The 22,054-nt window shown below is 45.6% G+C and overlaps 1 protein-coding gene across 7 annotated transcripts in view; it reads left to right on the top strand.

The window, feature by feature from the left end:
- The first annotated feature begins 643 nt into the window (after window positions 1–643).
- The window catches only part of COL8A1 (collagen type VIII alpha 1 chain), a 66,918-nt gene continuing 45,507 nt past the window's right edge, over window positions 644–22,054 (top strand). For 4 of the 7 annotated variants that reach the window (XM_029578612.1, XM_029578608.1, XM_029578607.1 and 1 more), the window contains exon 1: window positions 673–768. Coding sequence is in view for 1 of the 7 variants with exons in the window: in XM_029578614.1 (XP_029434474.1) it covers window positions 682–768 (87 nt within the window). In the remaining 6 variants the exon portion in view is untranslated. Of the gene's footprint in view, window positions 769–7,285; window positions 7,326–22,054 lie in introns of all 7 variants that reach the window. The other 3 variants (XM_029578611.1, XM_029578610.1, XM_029578613.1) reach the window with 3 other exon arrangements.

The raw sequence follows: 22,054 nt of genomic DNA, 5'->3' as shown, positions 1-22,054 counted from the left end.
AGAAATGCGTTTCGTGGTTACGGAACCGGCAACAAGGGCAGGGGTTTGTGTTTTGCGCGTTTCCCTGGATTACTGGTGTCGCCAGCGAGCCGATCAGCCATCAGAACCGGGTCGGGCCCACTGGACCGCCGGTCTTCTTTCAGCATTCACTAACTAGGGTTTCACGATGCAAGCTGTCAGGTCCTTCTACAGCCCCCTGCACCTCAGGCAAGGCCAGGACGCGTGGCTTCAGCCTTTGGTAACACAGAATGCACTCCCGCACATCCCCAAATGCCTAGTGACGACCAGAGAGAGAGAGAGATTTAAAAACACAACAGGTGTCATCATTTGCATGTGGCAAGACTTTCTCCAGTTATTCTAATTATAAACGTCTGTTAGAGATCTAATCACTGTGGGCCCTTTTACACTTATTGAATGGCCCTCTTATGTTAGGAAGATGAGAAATTACAAACCTATTATCCCAGCTATTCCCATTCACAAAAAAAAAATCCCAACAATGTAAATCTTGCAAAGAATGAAAGTATTTGATTTCCTGCCCCCGTGGTTTATGCTTTTGGCATCTCTCCCCACTCTGACTTCTGGCTCCCTGGATTCCACAGTAGCTGGTGAGCAGCACAGAGAGACTGCCCACCCACTCTGGTGAAGGGGCTCCTCCCCACCACTTCATAAAACCCAAGGAGTATGTCAGCAGCAGCTGATCGGGAGCCCTCGCTCTGGGCTCAGCTTCTCTTCCCACCCCAGCCTGCTCTTGGATCTGGACTGCTCAAGGTAAGCCAGCTGCTTCCTCCGGCCTCTCTCCCTGGTAAACCTGCCCAGGGCCGCGCTGCAGCCCGTTGCCCCAGGGGCATCTGCCGGCACAGAAACCTCTTTCAAAAGACTTGAGTTTCCAAAAAAAATTAAAACCACCTGGGAAAGTCATGAACCACGTATTTGGAAAGGTTTCCTTAGTATCAGAAATGCCTTCCGAAACTCAGAATACTTGTACAGAAGATTTGAACCGTTGCACAGCAGATGCAAGGGGCCAGATGCACGAAGGATTTTCTTCTGGTTGTAGGTGGTGTTGGTGGGTGGGAGGTCCCCCCAAATTGGGATGCCCTAAACAGCCAAAAGTGTTTGAATGACAATATTCTCAACAGGATGCAACCAAGCCGAGGCTAATCCTATGAGAGGTGCATGTTTTACAGTGAGATGTTTATTCCTGGACAGAAAATAGTTCGAAAGGGCATTTCAAGTGGTCATTCTCATACAGGGTAAAAGAAAAATAAAACAAAAAAAAAACCCACCAACGAACTCTGGAAGATATAAGGAGAGGTGTAGGTGATCCCTGACTGTTTCTGTAGATCCCCCTTTCCAGGATGATTTCAAGGGCAGAATTTCCTTCTGTTTTCAGAGACTTTTGAAACAGAACTATAAACACGTAGACCAGACCTGCCTTTATGCTCCAGATGTTAAAACATTTTTTTTTTTTTTGGCATGCAGAATTTTAGCATGAAGCCCTGACTAATAAGCAGCTTGATGACGTTAGTAATACTGTATATTAATTTTCTTGGATCTTGTCCTGCTAAGTCGCTTTATTTTTAAGGGTGTTCCAGTCTTAGTTTGTGCTTTTTGTTATAACCTGTTGAAATAATAAACAACATGGACCACCTGAACTTGAAAAGGACAGGTAGAAGCTGAAGGAAGCAGGGAGCCAAGAGGTTTTGCCACTTCACCTCTCAGTTAACCAACTGCTAACCCCGCATATTAATTACCTTGTTCAAATGTAGGGCCCCGGCTTGCTAAGGCTTCCCCCCCATTCTGGGTCCATGGTCAGGATGCCCCTTAGACACGTGCGAGCCAGCCCAGCGCGTGGGCAGCGGGGGAAGGGCAGGGGGTTTTCTCACTATGGACCCAGGCAGATCTTTTTCCCTCCCCATTTGCTTCTGGGTTGCTTTGCCAAAATTGGCAGCTCCGGGCTTTTAATTTTGGAGAGGGACTTAAGGGTCAGGGTTCGACTTTCTTCCTAGCTCCCCCCCCCCCCCCCCCCCCCCCGGCTGCCCTCCCCTCCCCTTCCCTCTAGGAGGCAGAGTCCGCTGCAGTTTGTGCCTCTGAACAAAAGAACACTTGTATCCATCCAATGTGGTGCAAATCTGGGGTTTCCCAAAATACCCAGTATAAGCAAAAAAAACGAGGGCGGGCGGGAACAGCCAGTCGAGGATTTTATGTCCAAGAGTGCCTTGGCCCCAGTGGCTTTAACCTAGAAATGCATTCCCTTAAAAGCAGTGAATTTACCAGCCGGCAAGGACGCGCCCAGGTGGAGTTTTGCATGGAAAGGCTGATGGAGTTCAAAGGAATATTCTGGCGACTCAGGGCAGTAGTGCTTCAAGGGGGGGGGGGGGCAATATAGTATTATACACCTGCAGCACTGCATGTTTGCTTTATAAAATCCTGCTCGAATGAGAGAAAATGTTCGATGGCACGAGGTCAGCTGCTGCTGGAAATCTGAATATGATGCACGGACTCGGGGAACGAATTCTGTGCTCTGCCACGTGATGGTGTCTCAGTCCGTGGGAAGCAGTGACATTTTGCATTAGGATGCTTAAGCTTCACCGAGGAGAAAAGGCTCTTCATGCATAGAGAGAAAGAGTGCCGACTGTGAGTGAGGGCAGCTACTGCCACTCTTTCATCCTCTTCCCAATAGATGCTCAAGGCAGATACAGAAACCCATAAAAAAAATACACAATTGCTAACACGGAAGAAGAAACACAGGAAGAAAACAGAATTAGCCTATTGAAATCCTGAAGCATTAGATATTATATCACAGCTTGCAGGGAAGCTCCAAGTTACTTACAGGAGTTCCCACTATCCCACGTGAACAGAGAGGAAATCCTTGCTGCCCATGGACAGGCACGCTGTAATCTACTTACATCATGAAGAACATGCCATTTGGGTTCAGGAGGATGTCTAATTAGCCATGGACATCGAAACAGGGTGGGCCAGAAGGGCCACGGCTGGAGCAGAATTGCTGCAGGAAGATCAGGGGCAGATTCAGGAAGGCAGCAGCAGGATTGCAGGGGTTGCATCCTCTAGCTCAGCATCCCCGGGCCCACTGCTCCTTGGAACTGCCCGGGACTCAGTCCAGCCCTGAGGTTCAAAGCAGCAGTCGGCCCAAGGCCACCCCCCCGCTCTCCTTCTCCTGCCACTTATCAGCCTGGAGAAGGAGAGAGAAAGAAACGGGGATGGGGCAGAGGTTACGAGAAGAAAGAAGAGAGGGCTGGGGAGGCAGGGAGTGAGCAAGGTGGGCGGAGCTTGCTTAGCTCGTACTCCACCGCTCCTGTGAGCAAGCACTAAACTCATCAGCCTTGCTGGCTTTAGGGCTCCTTGGCTTGACTGTGAGCTCCAGTGACTCCGACATCAAGCACAATTCATGGAGCAGAAACAATTTAATTCCAGAGCATTGCTCCAAGTTGTAAATTATGATCTTTACATAAAGCTGCCTTACAATTTACTTAACAGCTACTCAGTTGCATGATGGTTAATAAAGACATATGTATGGTTTAAGATTTATTGTTTTTATATATGCATACATCACCCTAAGGTCATACATATGAACATGTATGTATATATAAACACACATATACATACATCACTCCATAGTCATACATTATGTATATACACACACACACACACACACACACACGGCCGGCGGATGAACGAGGCAGGGGCCAAGGTCCTGAGGCAGCAGGCACAGCAGCAAGAGAGAACAGACAGCGGCTGCCACCGTGGCAGTAGTGGCAGCTCAGCAGCTGCCGGCAGGATATTTCACTGATGACCAACCCATCTGTTGCCCCGCCCCCTACCCGCTCAAGTCAAACACACACACACACATCACCCCAGTAATACATATATATATATATATATATACACACATACAAAACACATATGAACATTCACACACACCACCCCAGTCATACATTTGTACATAACTATAATGTATATATATATTAGGGATGTGAATTGTTTTTGAACAATTAAAATTATCGTCAGATAATTTTAAAATCGTCCAAAATCGTTAGAGTGCACGATACAATACAAATGCCCACGATTTATCGTCAGGGGCATTTGTATTGTATCGTTAAATAGGGGGTGGGAAAACCGGCACACCAAAAAAACCCTAACACCCACCCCGAACCTTTAAAACAAACCCCCACCCTCCCGAACCCCCCCCCCAAAATGTTTTAAATGACCTGGGGTCCCGGCGCGATGTCCCGCTCTCTGCCCACGGCTGCTGTGAAGAGAAATGGCGCCGGTGGCCCTTTGCCCTTATCATGTGACAGGGCAAAGGTAGCGCTGGCGCCATTTTGATTCCTAGCTCCCGACGTCACGCGTCCAGGAGATCGCTCCCGGACCCCCGCTGGACCCCCAGAGACTTTTGGCCAGCTTGGGGGGGCCTCCTGACCCCCACAAGACTTGCCAAAAGTCCAGCGGGGGTCCGGGAACGACCTCCTAAACTCGAATCGTTTTGCCGTACAGCAAAATGGCGCCAACCGTACGGCATGGTCGGCGCCATTTTGCTGTACGGCAAAACAATTCGAGTTTAGGAGGTCGTTCCCGGACCCCTGCTGGACTTTTGGCAAGTCTTGTGGGGGTCAGGAGGCCCCCCCAAGCTGGCCAAAAGTCCCTGGGGGTCCAGCGGGGGTCCGGGAGCGATCTCCTATGCTCCTGACGTCGGGGGACAAAAAACAAAATGGCGCCGGCGCTACCTTTGCCCTGCTGTCATATGACAGGGCAAAGGTAGCGCCGGCGCCATTTCTACAATGCACCGGAGGCCCGAGAGTAAAAGATCACACCGGGACCCTCCCTCTGGACCCCAGGTAATTTAAGGCATTTTGGGGGGGGGTTCGGGAGGGTGGGGGATTTATTTTAAAGGGTCGGGGTGGGTTTTAGGGATGTTTTAGTGTGCCGGTTTTCCCGCCCTCCCCCGATTTACACGATATTTTAAAAAACAAAACCGCGACGATAAGATTCCCTCCCCCCCCAGCCGAAATCGATCGTTAAGACGATCGATCACACGATTCACATCTCTAATATATATATATATATATATATATATATACACACACACACAAAACACATATATGAACACTCACACACAGTTACCACCCCAGTCATACATTTGTACATAACTATTATATATATACATATATATATACACACACACACACAAAACACATATATGAACACTCACACACACACCACCCCAGTCATACATTTGTACATAACTATAATGTATACACACACACAAAACACATATATGAACACTCACACACACACCACCCCAGTCATACATTTGTACATAACTATAATGTATATATATATATATATATATATATATATATATATATATATATATATATATATATATATATATATATATATATATATATATAACACACACACACACCTCCCCAGTCATACATTTGTACATAACTATAATGTATACACACACAGAAACACACAAAACACGCACTGCATACATCACCAGACCACTGAATCAAAGAAATTCAGAAATGACCTCAAATCGTGGTTATTCCAAAATACCTACAATCGTACTTAACCTTCTGAAGTCATTACTTGCTCCCTCTTGGACAAACTCAATATGAACCTATAACTAAAGAACTCATCACCTCTTTCTTTCCAACCCACCCCAAATAAATGAATCAGATCCATCTTCTCTAAACTCCCTTCTTTACATCCTTCCAGCACCTTCTGTTAGAACTGCTCCCTCACCCCTGCTACCCCCATCCCTTTATATCTCTCCTTCACCTGGCTGCCTCAATGTCACCCCATAGTCATACGTATCTACATCTATATATATATATATATATATACACACACACATACACATCTCCCTCATTTTCATACACATATATATATATATACACACACACACACCACCCCATAGTCATACGTATGTACATATCTACATATATATGTGTGTATACATATATACATACATACACACACACACACACATATACATACTTCACCCCATAGTCACATATGTACACTCACATACCCCAAAAAACTTCTGATTGATTCAGAGACCCAAATGTTTTTAAAAGGTCAGAAGATCACATTTCAGTCAACTGTTTTCACTTTTCCTCAGGATAGTTTCATAAACAAATATAGACTGATTATTTATTTTCACAGACAACAGAAATAATATTGTTCCCCTTGGCTGGTGACCTCCAGAGTCAGTATGATCTTCTGCCAGCCACAATGCTCTCCCGGGAGATCAATATTTTTCTACACTCTCTCTAATATTTTATTTAGCGGAATAAAAAAGTTTTTAAAATAAATGTATCTATATTTATTATTTATTTATTTAAGGGTTTTTATATACCGCAGTACGTAAGGAAATACATCACCGCGGTTTACATTAAACAATAACTTAGCAACAGGCTTTACATTGACATTCTTAATAGGTATTAAATAAACTAACATCCATATAACAGTTTTGACGGAAAACAGGCTGAACAGACTGTGGACCATCCAATAAAGTATAACATACCATTAAACTATTGATGTAACTATTAAACCTTAACAAACCAACACAAAAACTGAATAGTATCTAAAACAATACCAGTTCTGAGAGTAGATACAATTTCTATATTGCACCGAAGACATTTCTGTTATTTAAAGCTAATTTATATTTCTGTTATTTAAAGCTAATTTCTGTTATTTAAAGCTAATTTATATCGCTAATTTATATATATATACATATAAAACATTTGTGTGTGTGTGTGTCAGTCGGTAACACTGTCTGTAACACCCTCTCTCACACTCCCATACACTGGGACAGGCAGGTATAGACTACACATATAGGCACACACAAGCTTTTAGAAACACGTATGCAAGCTCACGCAAGTGCACAGAAGTGTGTACAAGCATTCACGCAAGCTCACGCTAGCATGCAGAAGCACACACAAGCTCGCACAAGCACTTACAAGCTCACAAAAGCACGCATACAGGCTCCTAAACAAACAGGCAGGCACAGGCCCTCACACACATACACAGGCAGGCACAGGCACACACACACACACAGGCAGGCAGAAACCCTCACACACATACACAGGCAGGCACAGGCACACACACATACACAGGCAGGCAGAAGCCCTCACAAACATACACAGGCAGGCAGAAGCCCTCACAAACATACACAGGCAGGCCACAGGCACACACACACAGGCTGTTATAGATCAGACTACCCATGCAACGTTCTCTCTCTCTCTATCCATTGCAGGTACAGTCGTTAATGTCTTATGTAGGCAGGCACTTGAGAGGTAAGGAATATGAAGATATTCCATTAACCTGTTTTCCATGTCTGATATTATTGGAAGATATGACATTTACCGGTGTACCAGAAGAGATACTAAAAGCTGGTATAACATTTCTTTTTTAGTTTTTTAAAAATCTACTGTCCTTCCAGATATTTACTGCTGAATATATGGGCCCCAATTAGCAGGATAAGTTTATTCGCTAATTAGCCAAGCTGTACAGCGGCTGAATATGGACCTCCATGAGTCTCACGAAAAGGGCATTTGGCACTCTAGGCAAACTTTTGACCTCATATCTCTCCCACCTTCCTCCCCTCCCATTTATTTTCAGACCCTCCCTGAGATTTTAATAATTAAATCAACAGTTATGACGACTCCCCTCTCTCCCCCCCCCCCCCCCCACCAATCACGCCTCCCCCAGAACAATCTTGTGAAAACATAAGAAGATAAGATTTGCCGTACTGGGTCAGACCAAAGGTTTCCAACAGTGGCCAATCCAGGTCACAAGTACCTGGCAGGATCCCCAAGGGGTAGAGAGATTCCAAGCTGCGTATCCCAGGGCTAAGAAGTGAATTTCTGCAACTCCACCTTAAAAATGGTCTTGGACCTTTCCTCCAGGAACTCGTCCAAACCTTTTTTTTTTTTAAACGCAGCTACACTAACAGCTTTCACCACATCCTTCAGCAACAAATTCCAGAGCATAATTATGTGTTGAGTAAAAAATATTTATCCTATTTGTTTTACTTAGTAACTTCATGGCTTGTCCCCTCCTCTTTGAAAGCGTAAACAATTGATTCATGTTTACTCATTCCAAACACAGAATTGCACTTAGGGAAGAGAATTTCCGAGAGACATTTGCATAAGTAAAGTTTTTTGGTTTTTTTTTTTTTAAATATGCCACCTTAAAAGTGCCTAAAAGTCTGCACAGTTCAACGGGAACGTATCCTCCTGCTTTACCTTTTAGAATTAGTACCCGCGAATCTGAACTACAATGCGGTTTTGAAAATTGCCCCATATTTTAAAATATTTATCTTTGTTTTGTGTACGAATGTATATATCTCTATAGCTGTATACACACACACATATATATATATATATAGATATAGATATCTATCTATCTATATAGATATATATATATCTATATGTGTGTCTCTGCATAGATCTATTGTGCAACCACACCTTGAGTATCATGTGCAGTTCTGGTCACCACATCTCAGGAAAAAAAGAGATAGCAGAACTAGAAAAGGGCAACCCGATTTATTTTGGGGATGAGACGGAAGAGGTCCCATAGGAAGAAAGGCTAAACGAGTTAAGGCTCTTCAGCTGGAGAGAAGGTGACAGAGGGGATATGATGAAGGTTTTTAAAATCATGAGTGGGGTGGAGAAAGTTAATAGGGAACAGTTATTTACCCTTTACTAAGACTAGGGGACCCTCCATGAAACTTTAATTAGCAGCAAAGCTAATCTAGAACAAATGTAAGAAAGCATTTTCTCAATCAGTGGACAGTTAAGCTGTGGAAATAGTTGCCAGATGTGGTCAAGCCTATTTATTTGTTCATTCGATTTACATTCCGCCTTTCAGACACTTCAAAGCAGATTGCATTCAGGTACTGTAGGCATTAATAGCAAAGCTGGGTTTAATAAAAAGATTTGGGCACGTTTCTGGAGGAGACCGGTAGATTTAGGGATCCCCACCTCTTCTGGAAGTAAGTGAGGGGGAATAGATCTGCCAAGTGGCCGCGGTCAGAGACAGGATGCTGGGCTCGATGGGCCACTGATCTATCCAGCAGGGCACTTCTTATGCTCTCAAGGACGGACCCCCATAGCCCTGAAGGTCACTGAACAATGAAGTCCCAATATAATTTCTTTTAGTTGGTCTAATAAAAGACGCCACAGCCTCTGAACTGCAGAGCTGATCCATCAACAAGTATTGTAGCCTTTATATGGAGCCGAGGATGGTTGTACTGCAGGACAGTTTGAATTTTACTTCTCCCCAAGTGAATCTGAAAAGCCTTCACTCCAAGGGGCATTTCAGACCCACTGGAGGAAAAGGAGAATGTGGGGTGTATTGTAATTCTTTCCTCAGGTTCATGAGCTTTTCTGAACCTTTGACCTCCATTCTGAGCTGGGCAGATGGACGGCGTGGCTGGAACCTATGGGCCACCCCAGAAAGGGTTTTTGTTTGTTTTTAAACTTGCTAACTCTCTCCTCGAATTCCATTTATAGTAGAAAGGTGCAGAATTTGAAACCCTGGTGTGGCCGTCGGGTGGAGGGGAGGAGGGAGAGCTGGTTTTCCTCTGGAATTTTGCAGCTGTGCTTCCACATCTGCAGCAAGGGAACTGGAACTTCTCGAGAGCTCACTAAAAGCCAACGTGCCCCAAACGCCAGGTAAACAGGAGGAGAGAGAGCCGCCTGCACGCTCTCTGTGCCGTGCTAAACAGAGTCCCTCCATCCGTGAAGGGAGAGAGACGTGCAGCCCTCCACCCCCCAAAGGAAGGGAAGAGAAGGGGGGGTGGGGTGAGCAAGCTCAGACTACAGCCATTCCCTGCAAGAGACATGACCCAAGGAGTAGCACGGGTAAGGCAGGACCCACGCCCGTCCCGTCACAGACAGACAAATAAATACTCAAACAACTGGATGGCATCAGACAGGCCAATACACCCAGGAGCCCGAGCCAGGCGTCCATAGCAATGAACCCCCACCAACCAGCAAGACTGGCTCCCCCCCCCCCCCCCAGGCTACCCAGCCTGCATGTGGTGACATGAATAGAGCTCGTCCCATGACCCCCGCCACCACCCGCAAGGAGCCGAACCAGCAACAACTGCACCCAGCTGTTCTGCTAGGAATCCCTGACATGACACCCCCCCCCCCCCCCCGTCAAGACAGACGGCTGTTAATCAAGGCTTAAGCCCCCAATCGGCTCGGGCTATCCGCCCCCAATTTTAGCTGCGCCAGTATAGCCCCCAAATAATAAATAGAACTAATAGGGGCGGGCGGGAGTGATGCCCGCGTCGGGTACAGCAGCAGGCAAAGCCACGCTCAGCTGCGCACCGACGAAGCCCATCCCGGCTCCTCCCACTCCCGACTACACACACATCCCAGAGGTTTGAATTCAAAACCACCACAACTGCTCTAACGGGCTGAAGGCAGCCAACAGATCACGCAGGGCACATCCTGCCCCTCCCTGGCCTAGCAGCAGGCTTGCAAAGGCCAGCCTGCCGCCACATAACTAGGGTCAGGCAGGCACTGGGCAAACGAGCTTTGGGGAGCTTCTCTTTAAGCCATCTCCCGGCAGCCGCACCCTCAGGGTGTCACCTCGGGAACGGGCGGCTCGGGACACTTGGATAAACTGCTCCTCCTATCAGAGCAGGGTTATTCAGCAGTGCAAACCCCGTACACCTCTGTGGATCTGCAGAAGGAAATATTTGGGTTTTTTTATACCACAGGCAGGGCCGGACTGAAGATTTTGGCGCCACGGCAGCACCCCTCCCTCCCCACCTTTGAAGCTGTGCCAGCACGTGGCCCCTAAAGCAGACAGAAGCAGGGCTCCGTTTCGGCTGGGTGTTGGTGGCGCCTTCTGAATCTGGCACCCTAGGCAGCTGCTGCCAAGGGCGAGCTGTGCCTGAATCCAGACCCGACTGCAGGGTGAGGGATAGAGAGGAAAAATCATATGTAGGTGTTCCAGGGGCAAGGAGGGATCTACGTTTTCTAAAATCGAAAAAGGAAATAGTCTACACATCTTCAGCACTGCCAATTTGTTTTAACCTTACCTAGGGGATTTTTTAATTTAAATTTGAACTTGTATTTAATGCTTAGACTTAATAAATAAGGCAACAACAAATGCAAACACAATGTTCGGACTTCTACAAAAATGTATAGAAATACATACATTTCCTTTTAGCAACAGAATTATTTTGAGTCCACGCTCTTAGAGGCCACGGCAGAAGAAAGCACATTCAGTGGAGACCTTCCCGAGCCACGTGAGGGCCCACGGACTGCACTATTACCGGGAGCCACTCAGAGGCCCTTTTTTAAATATTTTTTTTTTTAGCAGTCTGAAGTAGCTGATGTAGAGCACATTAAAAAAAGGGGAAAAAAAACCAAACATTCTTGTGCAACTCAACACGAGACTACAGAATCGTGAGCAGGGATTCTGTGCCATGGCTTCCAGTTTGGCAGCCTTCCACTGCCTTACCTCTCCGGCACTCTGACAGCAAATCAGGCCAAAAAGACAACCAAGCCAGGCAGGGCAGAAGCGAAAGGGAAGCTTTTGGGAAACCACGAGGCACAAGTTCAAAAGCCAGAGGTCAACCCCCAGGGAGGTTTCGAGTTTGAATAAAGCAGCACAGAGCATGGTGCTCTGGAAGAAGAGAAGGAATGCAACTGAGTAATGAGCAAACCAGAATTTAAAAAAAACACACAGGGAATCCACAGTCTCTAAATAAGCAGTTTTAAGAATTTTGATGCCATCTCTGGAATGGAGGGGGCCCTTCAGAATGAGCTTTCTTCCTTCCCAGTCTCCTCTGAGGCTGCGTTATCTTAACGGAAATATCCGCCTGCAGCAATGGCCCTGAATAGGCAAAGTGCAACTCTTCCTAATAACTGGACCAATGGCGAGCGACAAGAGCAAGAGGTCTTAGATCACCTAAAGATGACTAAGCTTGGCAGCATCTGTTTCATAGCAAGACTGCGCCAGGAGCTGGGGGCCTCCCCACTCTCCACCAGTCCGGCATCTGCTCGGAACTCTCAGCAGGCGAATCTGGTTCTCCACCCATATTTCGGTGAAGGCAAAAGAAGCAAAAAAATCAACAAGGCCTTTCCCTGCTCCCTCCCAGCGGCTCCAGCATTTAGGGAACTGCTGATTTAGGTCTTTGGAGACCACCGTTTCGTTCCGTTCCCTCTCAGGAAGGGTTCAGTCAGCACTAGGGCCAAACGTACTCTCCAGGGCTTTCCGTTTGGCTGTGTTTTTTTAAAAACAAATCAATCTTGCGTGACATGTGAAACCAAACAGGGCGTCTTGATTTGAGGCACTCGGTGCATGCGAAGCAAAAATTTGGCTGCTGTAGAGTCTCGATCCTGTTACATTTATAGAAAAACCCTTTCATTTGCTTGGTCCAGTTAAAATGGGTCACGGTCATGTTGAATTAAGATGCAGACATGAGAAATGAACTTTGAGTGAAGTAAAGTATGTTTTTCTTTGACTTTATTTTGATGGGCAGTTGGCAACCTCATTGGCTATAAGAAGGTACCCAATTACGGATCCCTCGGGATCCCGGGGGGGGGGGGGGGGGCACTGCTTCCTTGTCCAAGCTGACTCCCAGTTCCAGACTTGCCATGGGCGGTGCCGACACTGCTCCTCTTTCCTACGAGTGACCGCTGTGCACCTCAAAGGCCTTCCCAACTCCCCCCCCCCCCCCCCGGCCCTAGGGTCCAAACCCCACCACAAAGCATGGTCTAGGCTCGTGCCCCCCTGCATGGGCGCAGGATTGGCTGCCGCTGCCCAAGTCACAGAGGGCCGATTCTTGGATTTATTTATTTATTTAACACTTTTCTATACCGACCTTCATGGTTGAGGACCATATCAGATCGGTTTACATCGAAAGGGGGAAACTGTAACAAGAACCGTAGGTAAAAACAGGAAGAACAAAGTTACATTCAACAAGGGTAGTAAACTTGGAAGCAAAGACTGCTAGAAAGAAAGGTCTAAGAACGCAGTGATTAGGATCTTAACAACAGTTAAAGAGTCAGGGTAGGCTCTTATTCAGAACTTGAAGTTAGTATGGAGATCCATTGGATAAGGAGCGATCCTGTTCTATGCCTGGCATTTAGGATAGATCTTGAGTAGGGTGGACAGGTAATAAAAAAAAAAAAAAAAAACTACATCCTGGATGGGCCGGTCTATCTTTTTCTGCTATCAGAAAATCAAATATGTGCCTAAGTCACATCAAAGCTACCTTGCACACACTTCCACCTGTTAATCTGTGCTCATTTTCTTGACAGGATAATCTACCCACACACTTTTCAAAATGCAAAATTATGCACCTCAATGCCATCTCCTCCCTTTAATCCAGGTAAATGTACAAGTATAGAAATGTCGATATAGTGATCTATAAATCTTTTAGAAATAAATAAGTACCCATGACTTTCATGTGTAGGTTTACTCGCATGCCTAGGGCCGGCAGTTTTATAAAAGGTTTTCCCCATGGGCAGAAGCTGCAATAATTACCTTTTCTGTCATTAAGAAATTAAAGGTTGAAGAAATAAACTTACAAATCACAACATTGAGCAGGTTTACAGATTTCCAATTAAAGTCATTAATACAATAAGAAGTTGCTCTTGTAAAATTCACAGTGCAGTTAACCAAACACGCAGACAGCAGGAGCGAGTCAATCAACTCCTCATCCATATAAGTGAGACATTCACGAGAAGGTAAATCTGACAAAGATCTCGAAAGACGCAAACCGTGGTACAGGAGGCTTTAAAAATTGGCGTTTAATTTTGAGGGGCTTGGGTATATGGAATTCTCAGTATTGCAGTATAAGCCACAGCAAACAGGGAGGGAAGTTTTCTGTGGGGAAAGAACCAGTATTACACAGCCTCCTTTTCCAGATTGTCCGCGCGATGGGCAGATACTTATGTGCGCTTGTTGGAGTTACTCGACAAAGGAGTTACGCGCTTAAAAGTAGCATACAGCACAGCAATCTTCAAAAGCCAATGTGTGTGTGTGTAAATCCTTTTGACCATTCAGCCCTATGGAATGAATTTTCAGAAGGAGTTGCACGTGGAAAAGGGGCAATTTTCAAAAACACATTATGCTTATAAATCCTTTTGAAAATTACCTATCAGCATACATTTTCACAAAAAATTTGTGAGGATGATTTGCAGGTGTAACGTGTGCAGGTAGACTTGGTGGAAACTTTTCAAAGCAGACACGAGCGCAAGACTGCTGAGAATTGCTGTAACTCAATCAAGCGTGTATTTGCTGACACGTTTATGCATGAAATTACAAAACCACCTCCGTAATATATTTTATTTTTTATTTATTTTTAATTTTTATATACTGGAATTCCTGTATACAATACAAATCAATCCGGTTATATATATATGAGCGAACCCATCACTGTTTAGCATTAAGAACTAGGTATATGAAGAGCCAGATAATTTGTTAGGCATGATTAGTGTCATTAGTAGATTTGCCATTGAACGGGAAATCTAATCAATGCTTTCTCTCTTTTTTTTTTTTGCTTCAAGTAAATATTTTGGGACTACTCGCTGCAAAAATGTAAATATTTGCTAGCATTTCTTCAAATGATCTGATAGAGAATAGTTTGTCTAGCCCTCATAATTCCAGTTAAAGTTTGCTTTCCATTGACATCAACTAGATAAAGAAATGAAACTTGACCAGCCCAAAAAGAAGCCCAAGCCAATTTAAAGAGAAAATGAAAAAAAATCTACTAATCTCACCCAAAATGCCTCATAGTTCAAGCTATACAATTAGTTCCTGAAATCAAACAGGATTCACTCATCTGTTTTCATTCATCACAACCACTACCAAAGTGGACATTGGGTTGAGTTGGCCAATAAGGACCATCTACCCAGCACATCATTACTGCTTTGTGGTTTGGGATGTACCCTCTCACTCGTGTATAATTTTCCACAGTTTGCGAAATTAAGGAGCCACCTATAATGTGCTAGAAGTATGTAAGTTAGAAGTTACATGCGTTACTTTGTAACCAGTTTATCTTGCTTATCAGATTTCTGCTCCGATCAAAATGCAGCAAAACAAAGGCAAACCCAAATAAACTGAGTTCATTGTCTTTCTAAGTCTGCAGCAATAAATGTGCTCTCCGATATCCTGCTGTAGCTATTCTGAACTGGCTATGAACCAAAGAGGAAAAATGTATTTTTTTTTTTTTAATATGAGAGAAAGTATACTTTCCAAACATGTTAACTGATTTTTCTTTTTGTATGGGAAAAAAATTCACTTGGCTTCAGTTACCATAATTGGCTCGGAATATATATACCAAGATTTAAGAAATATTTCAGTTTTTCACCCATAATTTCTCAACTCTCATTTGATCTCTTTGCACGAAAAAAAAAAAAAAAAAAGAGAGACACATACACTTTGAATAACGCAACTCACATGCACTCAGCTTCTGGCATTGAGACTGAAAATGATTGCAACCCCTCGAGAGACACAACCCTGCTCCTGTAGGGAAGATTTAAGAAAATAGCTTAACCAGTGATTTTCCTTTGACACAAGAACGCATATGATTTCAGGTGCTTGAACTTGTCACTTTTTCCATCTATTAGCATACATTAAAAAGATTTGACATAATAAAATGGGATTGCATAGTTTGTTTAGGACCCTCTCTAATGCCATCTGGCCTGGTGTCCAGATGAGAGATGCACAGGTTTGAATATTATAGAGGAGAAAACTGCAGGCTGCCTGGGAAATCTGAAAGAACCTACAGGCTCAAAGTCCCTGTGGAACGTCCCTTTGAAAATTCACCAGTGCACAGACAACTTTGCACCTGCATTTTAACAGGTGCAAAGATGCCGCCCGAAGCTTACGCACAATGAGCTAACCCTGGCCCCTTTTTTCACAGGTAAAAGTTCGCACTTGTGAAAGAGTTGAAATACTTCAACCCACACTGGAGCTGTCCATTTTTCATGGCATAAAATCTTTGAAAATTGGCACTTATGGGACCGAAGTCTCTTGAAAATGGCTTTTCTCCAAGTTAATGTTTTTCCTTCTAAGTTATAACGTAGCAGGGTTTCTCAGTTACGTACCTTTTTAAAAAAAAAAAAAAAGGACCAGCAAATATTGACAAAGAGCCGTGCCATCCCGCGCAGGGACCTTCTTCCAACATCCGATGTGAAGAAGGGACCTTTGCGATCTCGAGAGTATCTCTTGCGTTTGTTGGTCTTTAAGGGCCTCTTCCTGTAGACTCAGCATGGAAAGAGAGCCTTCGTGAACCCGGCCCAAAAGACAGGCCTTCTCGCTCCATGAGGGACGGTCTCAGGTATCTGGGTAGCACTGCACATGCAATTAATCAAATGCTTTCATTCTGAATCAAGATCAATTAAGAGACAGAAAAATGTGGCATATGTCTGTGTCACATGGAGGTCTTACAGATGGCTGAGCTCAACAACATCGCTAGCATGTATAAATCTGCTTTTTGATTAATTTCCCTCTAAAAATACACTACTTTATTGACTTTTGGACAGCAGCTAAGAAAAATGAGAAGCTGAGACGTTTTTCCACCTAGAAACGGCTATACATAACCCTACAGACATCAAACTCCATACTCTGGTTGGTTTTTGTTAGCACCTCTCTAAGCAGCCCTTCAATACTGTGTTGCGTGTGTAGCGTTTCTGTCCTCGTATTCAAGCTTCATTTCACATTTGGCAGAAGGCAATAAAGCTGGGCATGCATTAAATCTCATACCAAAAGGTGGGATGGCCATACAGATCCAGGTGAAAAGGGGGAAATCGGGCTGCTCCAGTCCTGGTTTGAACCCAGTTGAATGCATGGAGATCTGGGCCTGGCTTTTCTTAGGGCAGGGCTTCCTGAAGCTGTCCTGGGACACCCCCCCCCCAAGTCACTTGGGTTTCCGGGCTCTCTACAATTAATGGAGTGAATTTTCAAAAGATTATCCTCATGCAAAGCGCCATTTTTAAACCCATATATAGAGGCCTTTCGAAGATTATCTCAGGGGCTTTGTGCATTAAAGTACCAGCGGAAGGGATTGCACAGGCACAGTCGTGCGTGCTTGAAAGGGGCGTTTCCCAGGGGCAGAGTTAGGGCGGGGAAACCACTTAGGGCACTGTGTACGTCCTAAAACTGAAAAAGCATGGAGACAACCGTGCAGGTTACCGTGTCCACCAGCTCCCATGCGTGTGTGTGTGTGTGTGTGCCCCGCGCACAGGTTAACGCGTCTCTGCTGATCTTTGAAGCATTACTTAGCGCTCAAGCCCCCTTTAAAAATTACGGTTGAAGTCAGATCATGAACTTCATCCCTGAGCGCTGTTTTATAAAACAGGGTTTACAGTCCATACCCTAGGCATTTAATCTCATTCACCGTCATTGTGGGTATCCTGGAAACCCGATGGGCTGCGGGGACCCCCCCAGGGCAAGGTTTGGGAAGCCCTGTCTTAGGGTCTTCTCCAAGCCTGCGGTGGTGGGGAGATAATACCCGGCCTGGATCAGCCTGTCCGGTGTCACATGCCGGTCCATGGTCACCCGGACCATAAGGGCTCCGATAACCAGAGCTTAACCGAGGAGGCACCCGGCCAAGCCCAATTTACTCATGGCTCAGCTCAAAGCTTCACATCTTTGGAGACCCAGTCTGGGTGCAAATGGGCAGAGTCACACTCTTGACCAGCTCAAATCAGCAGATATGTAAAGAAACAGAAAGCTGTCCAAGTAAACGGTTTTCCAGCTAGCACTGGGCCTAACAGTTAGAAACTTGCCCGCTGTTAGGTGAAACCCTTCCTCCTCTGAGCTAGAAAAGGCTCCAGTCGCGTCTCTTAACTCCATGGGAATCGCAAGCATCCTCGCTAGGGTGAAAGAAAGTTCATCCCACTTATCGCCAGTGCTCAAATGCTCCCGGTCAGTTCTATTAGATTTTGCAAACGTTAATTTAAGCCGAGGCGGCATTTGCAAGGGCAGGGCCCAGAATCTTCCTCTTCTCCTGCGACACACAAACAGTCCTGGTAAGAGACGGGAGAGAGCCGGGCCTGACCTGGCAGAGCGCGGATGGGGATATCTGGGGTATTCTGCTCCCAAGCCTCTCCAATCGGCTCTGGGCTGGAGTCACCAGCGTTCTGCTGCAGGCACAGATGTCTTAGTTGGGGAATGAGGTTCAAATGCCGCGGCCTCTCACGTCAGTTCACCTGGACGTTTGGAGTCGGCCTCAGTGCACTTTGAATCAGACTGCTTAGGAAAAACCACACAAAAATCCAGGTCTTTAGCTTCCCGAAAGCAGAGTAAAACAGTCTTGTCTCCCGACACATCTGCTAATATTTAAGTAAGGCCGTCTCTGATCTCTTCTGTTTTGTAGACAAAATTATGACTGGAGGAGCCGACTGCATCTCTGCTCAGATGGGCTTCCACTGTGCCAAGATAACATTTTGATGAATTCACTTTTCAGTTACAGACAAAACAGCATGTAATGATAGCACAGAACAATTAATTCGGTTCACATTTACATCAACTGTAATGTTTTTTGCTTGTCCTCTTTAGAAATCAGTATTTTACTGCTGTGTGGATACGGGTGATTTCCTAGGATAGGATGAATGAAATCCTCTGTTCCCTTCCCTTCTATACACAGTGAGCCTCCCTCTTAACAGACCCCTTTATAACACACTCTGGTGAAGAAACCTGATGGCAAAAAAAAAAAAAAAAGACCAAACATATGACTGTGGTCTTATCTAGTCTGCCCTTCCACACCAACTGCTCTGCTCCACAATCCCTACCACTTCCTTAGAGATCTCCTGGACTTATCCCAGGCTTTCTTGAATTCAGATGCTGTTTTTGTCTCTACCATAGCTCATTGGGAGGCATCCACCACCCTCTCTGTAAAGAAATATTTCCTTAGATTACTCCTGACTCTACCTCATTTCACCCTCCTCCCATGACCCCAAGTTCCAGAGCCCCCTGTCCATTGAAAGAAACTCACCTCCTGTGTGGACACCCTAGAGGTATTTAAAATGTCTTAGTCCACCTTGGTTTTAGAGCAGTTAAATGCAACTATTGCAAAACTCCCTACACTGTGAAATCAGCGTATTCCATGTCTTGCTACATATACTGTTTTGCCTTGTTCAATTCCCAGTTTTATCTCTCTGTATATCCCCAGACTTATGTACTGTAATTCACATTTTTCTCTCTCATCCACCTTGTGCCTTTCTAGGACAAGGCAAAATATCAAACACAAATAAATAAATAAATCAGTCCTCTTCATAACAAATGAACTTGGAAGCTCCCAAGAGTGGCCAGTATTTATATCTGAGAAATGCATCAGACCCCACCCAAAAGCATACAAATGCTGTCCATCAGTTTGAGATCTTTTGATAATTTCCCAATTCCTTATCTGACAAAAAGTAAAAAATGAACAAAATCTATGACATGGACCCAGGTGTTACGGAAGTGGACCCTTGGACCAAGGTGGAGTTGGTGCAACCTGCAGGGAGAAGCCCCTCAGGTCCCCGTTGTCGGCAGGCGGAGCTGGCTGGAGCAGAGGCCCAATTGGAGGTTCACCAATACCAGCCCTTGTTCCTCTTAGGTTGAGCCCTCGGGTGCCGGGGCTGGCAGGACTCAGGCGCGAGCCTCTGTGGAGGTGAAGATCCATTGTGTAGAAGAGGTTGCAGGCCAGCACAGAAGAAAGCGAAGCAGCAGTCGGGACAGGCAGCAGGCAAACTGAGACAGGTTCAGGCTGTGGTCAAAGGCAGGCAGAGTTCACTTAGTGAACCATTGTTCAGGCAGTGATCAGAGGCAGGCGAAGGTCAAGCAGCAAAGTCCAATCCAAGGTCAAAGCTAGAAGTCCAATCCAATGAGATGAGGAAGGAGGATGAGGGACCACAGGAGCAAGATGAGATGCTGAACACAGACAAATGGGAGACGGACCACGAAGACAAGAACTCAGGAGATAAACCAGAATGCCAGGAATCAGGAAGGACATACAGCGGAACTAGGAAGCAAGGATCAGGAACCAGGAATGCAGAAGCAAAGCACTTCTCTAGCAGAGTCGACCAATTGCCGAGGCGTCTGTGGAGAGCTGGAGACAGCCCTTTACAGTGAGAAGGTCCTGACATCAGAGGGGCACTGCGAGGAATCTCCTGCTGTGGGTCCTTTAAAATCTCAGAGAGATGAGCGTGCCTAGGAGGATGTGGTAGGTGTGATCAGTGATGTCCCTCTGCAGACCGCATCGGGCCTGCAGGAGCGCAGCGGACGGCTGCATCACAGAGCAGGGAGCCTGGCCCGGTGTCAGGAGAGCAGGTGAGCGCGGTGGTCCGTGGCCTTGGCGTGCGAGCCACAGAGTGCAACATCGGGAAGGCAGCCATCTTAGTTTCTAAGGCCCTCTTGACTAGTCAGAGCTGGAGGAAGGATACATGAATACAAGACACAGGGAGACAGAAGTGAAGACACTCGGGGATAGATATTCAAAGCTGGCCATGTAAGTAACTTAGCTGGCAAGAACTTATCCAGCTAAGTTACAATGAGGATTCGGTGGCACAGCGAAAACCCTGAATATATGCATATGTATGTGCACTTAGCCAGATAATTCTACCCGGCTAAGTTTAGACCTGCTCTACGGCATGACCAAATTTACACGCATACTTATGCAGCTAAGTCCAAATATCGGCAGTTAACTTATACGGCTAACTTGCTCTGCCCCCAATCTGCCCAGTACATGCAACCTTTAGCCATATAAGGGACTTAAATGACAAAGCGGCGGTCAGTGAACGTAATCGTATATTCAGCAGCTGCTACTTAGCTGCATAAATCCCGCTTATCCACCTAAATAGCGCTGAACGCGCTTTGAATATTGTACCCTCATAGTTTTGACTCAGCAATTTATATACTAAAAATGAATAAGACCAGATCCCTTCTAGGATAGTAATTCCCTAGCTTTTTACCCCAATTATGCATCGTGCACACACTCAGTTTGTTTCAATTTATAAAATAATTGGTTGTTTACTGACACGCTGTTTGGGGACATCAAGTCTATTAAACATGAAGACCCCAGGGACAGACCAGGAGAAGCAATTGAAAATTGTTCCTGGAGGCAGATGTTTTTCTCTCAGCTTCTCTGATGAGCAGGAAGTGGGACTAAAATTACACTTGCTAAATGACTGCAAGGTGGCGCGAATGCAACATGGTCTGTAATATTTCTCCGGCATTTATTTCCAGCCCCCCGGTTCTGGAGACGTACTTTATTTTGACCCAGCAGCTTTCTCTTGCTCCTTTTGGACTCAGCTGGTACAGGGGCTATGGCAGCATGAGCCTTCACCTGTGGCTACCAGAAGCTTCCCTCCCCCTCCCATCTAGCCCAGCCATCTTTGAGACAGTCCTCTGAGAGGCACAGATAGCATCCCCTCCAGTACCTGAGACGAATGTGCCCCCTGAACCGAACAGCAGGGGGATTGCTAAACTGCTACCTAATGATGGCTGGAAACATGCTCCACTGCCATATGGGGGCACTGCCAACACCATCCTCTAGCATTCCTCAGCTGGCCTAAGGTACAAAAGTCATGTTCAGGAACCAAACCCAGATCATGTCTCGTACTGGAAGCTCACAGCACTGATCTTGAGCCAGTGGACCAGTCCCCGAGGATGCACCATTATTTACAGGTAAGAAACTCCAAATGGGAAACGAGGATTATGCAATGACTTCACCAGAAGGTTTCTCTCTTTCCCATATGTTTGGACCCTGGCAGTACTAGATTTAGGATTTTGCTGCCCCTAAGCACTTTTGATGCTTAGGAGCAAAGGGAATGAGATTCAGCAGAACTGGATGCAGCAAATCTTAGCCACCCTGCTGTCCCTAAATGTTTGCCACCCTAGGCATAAAACGGGTGCCTACTGACAAATCTAGGGCTGGACCCCGGTGCAGAACTTGCACTGGTCTAAACCAGCAGGAACTGGGAAGAAGGGGGTTTTTGTTGGTTTTATGGTGTGCGTAGGTGGTGGTGAGGGGGATTTGCAATGGATGAAACAAGAAAGGCAGAAA

This window comes from Rhinatrema bivittatum, chromosome 15, assembly GCF_901001135.1.
Source record: "Rhinatrema bivittatum chromosome 15, aRhiBiv1.1, whole genome shotgun sequence".
In the NCBI taxonomy this organism is placed as follows: domain Eukaryota; kingdom Metazoa; phylum Chordata; class Amphibia; order Gymnophiona; family Rhinatrematidae; genus Rhinatrema; species Rhinatrema bivittatum.
This window is presented reverse-complemented; position numbering and strand designations above follow the sequence as displayed.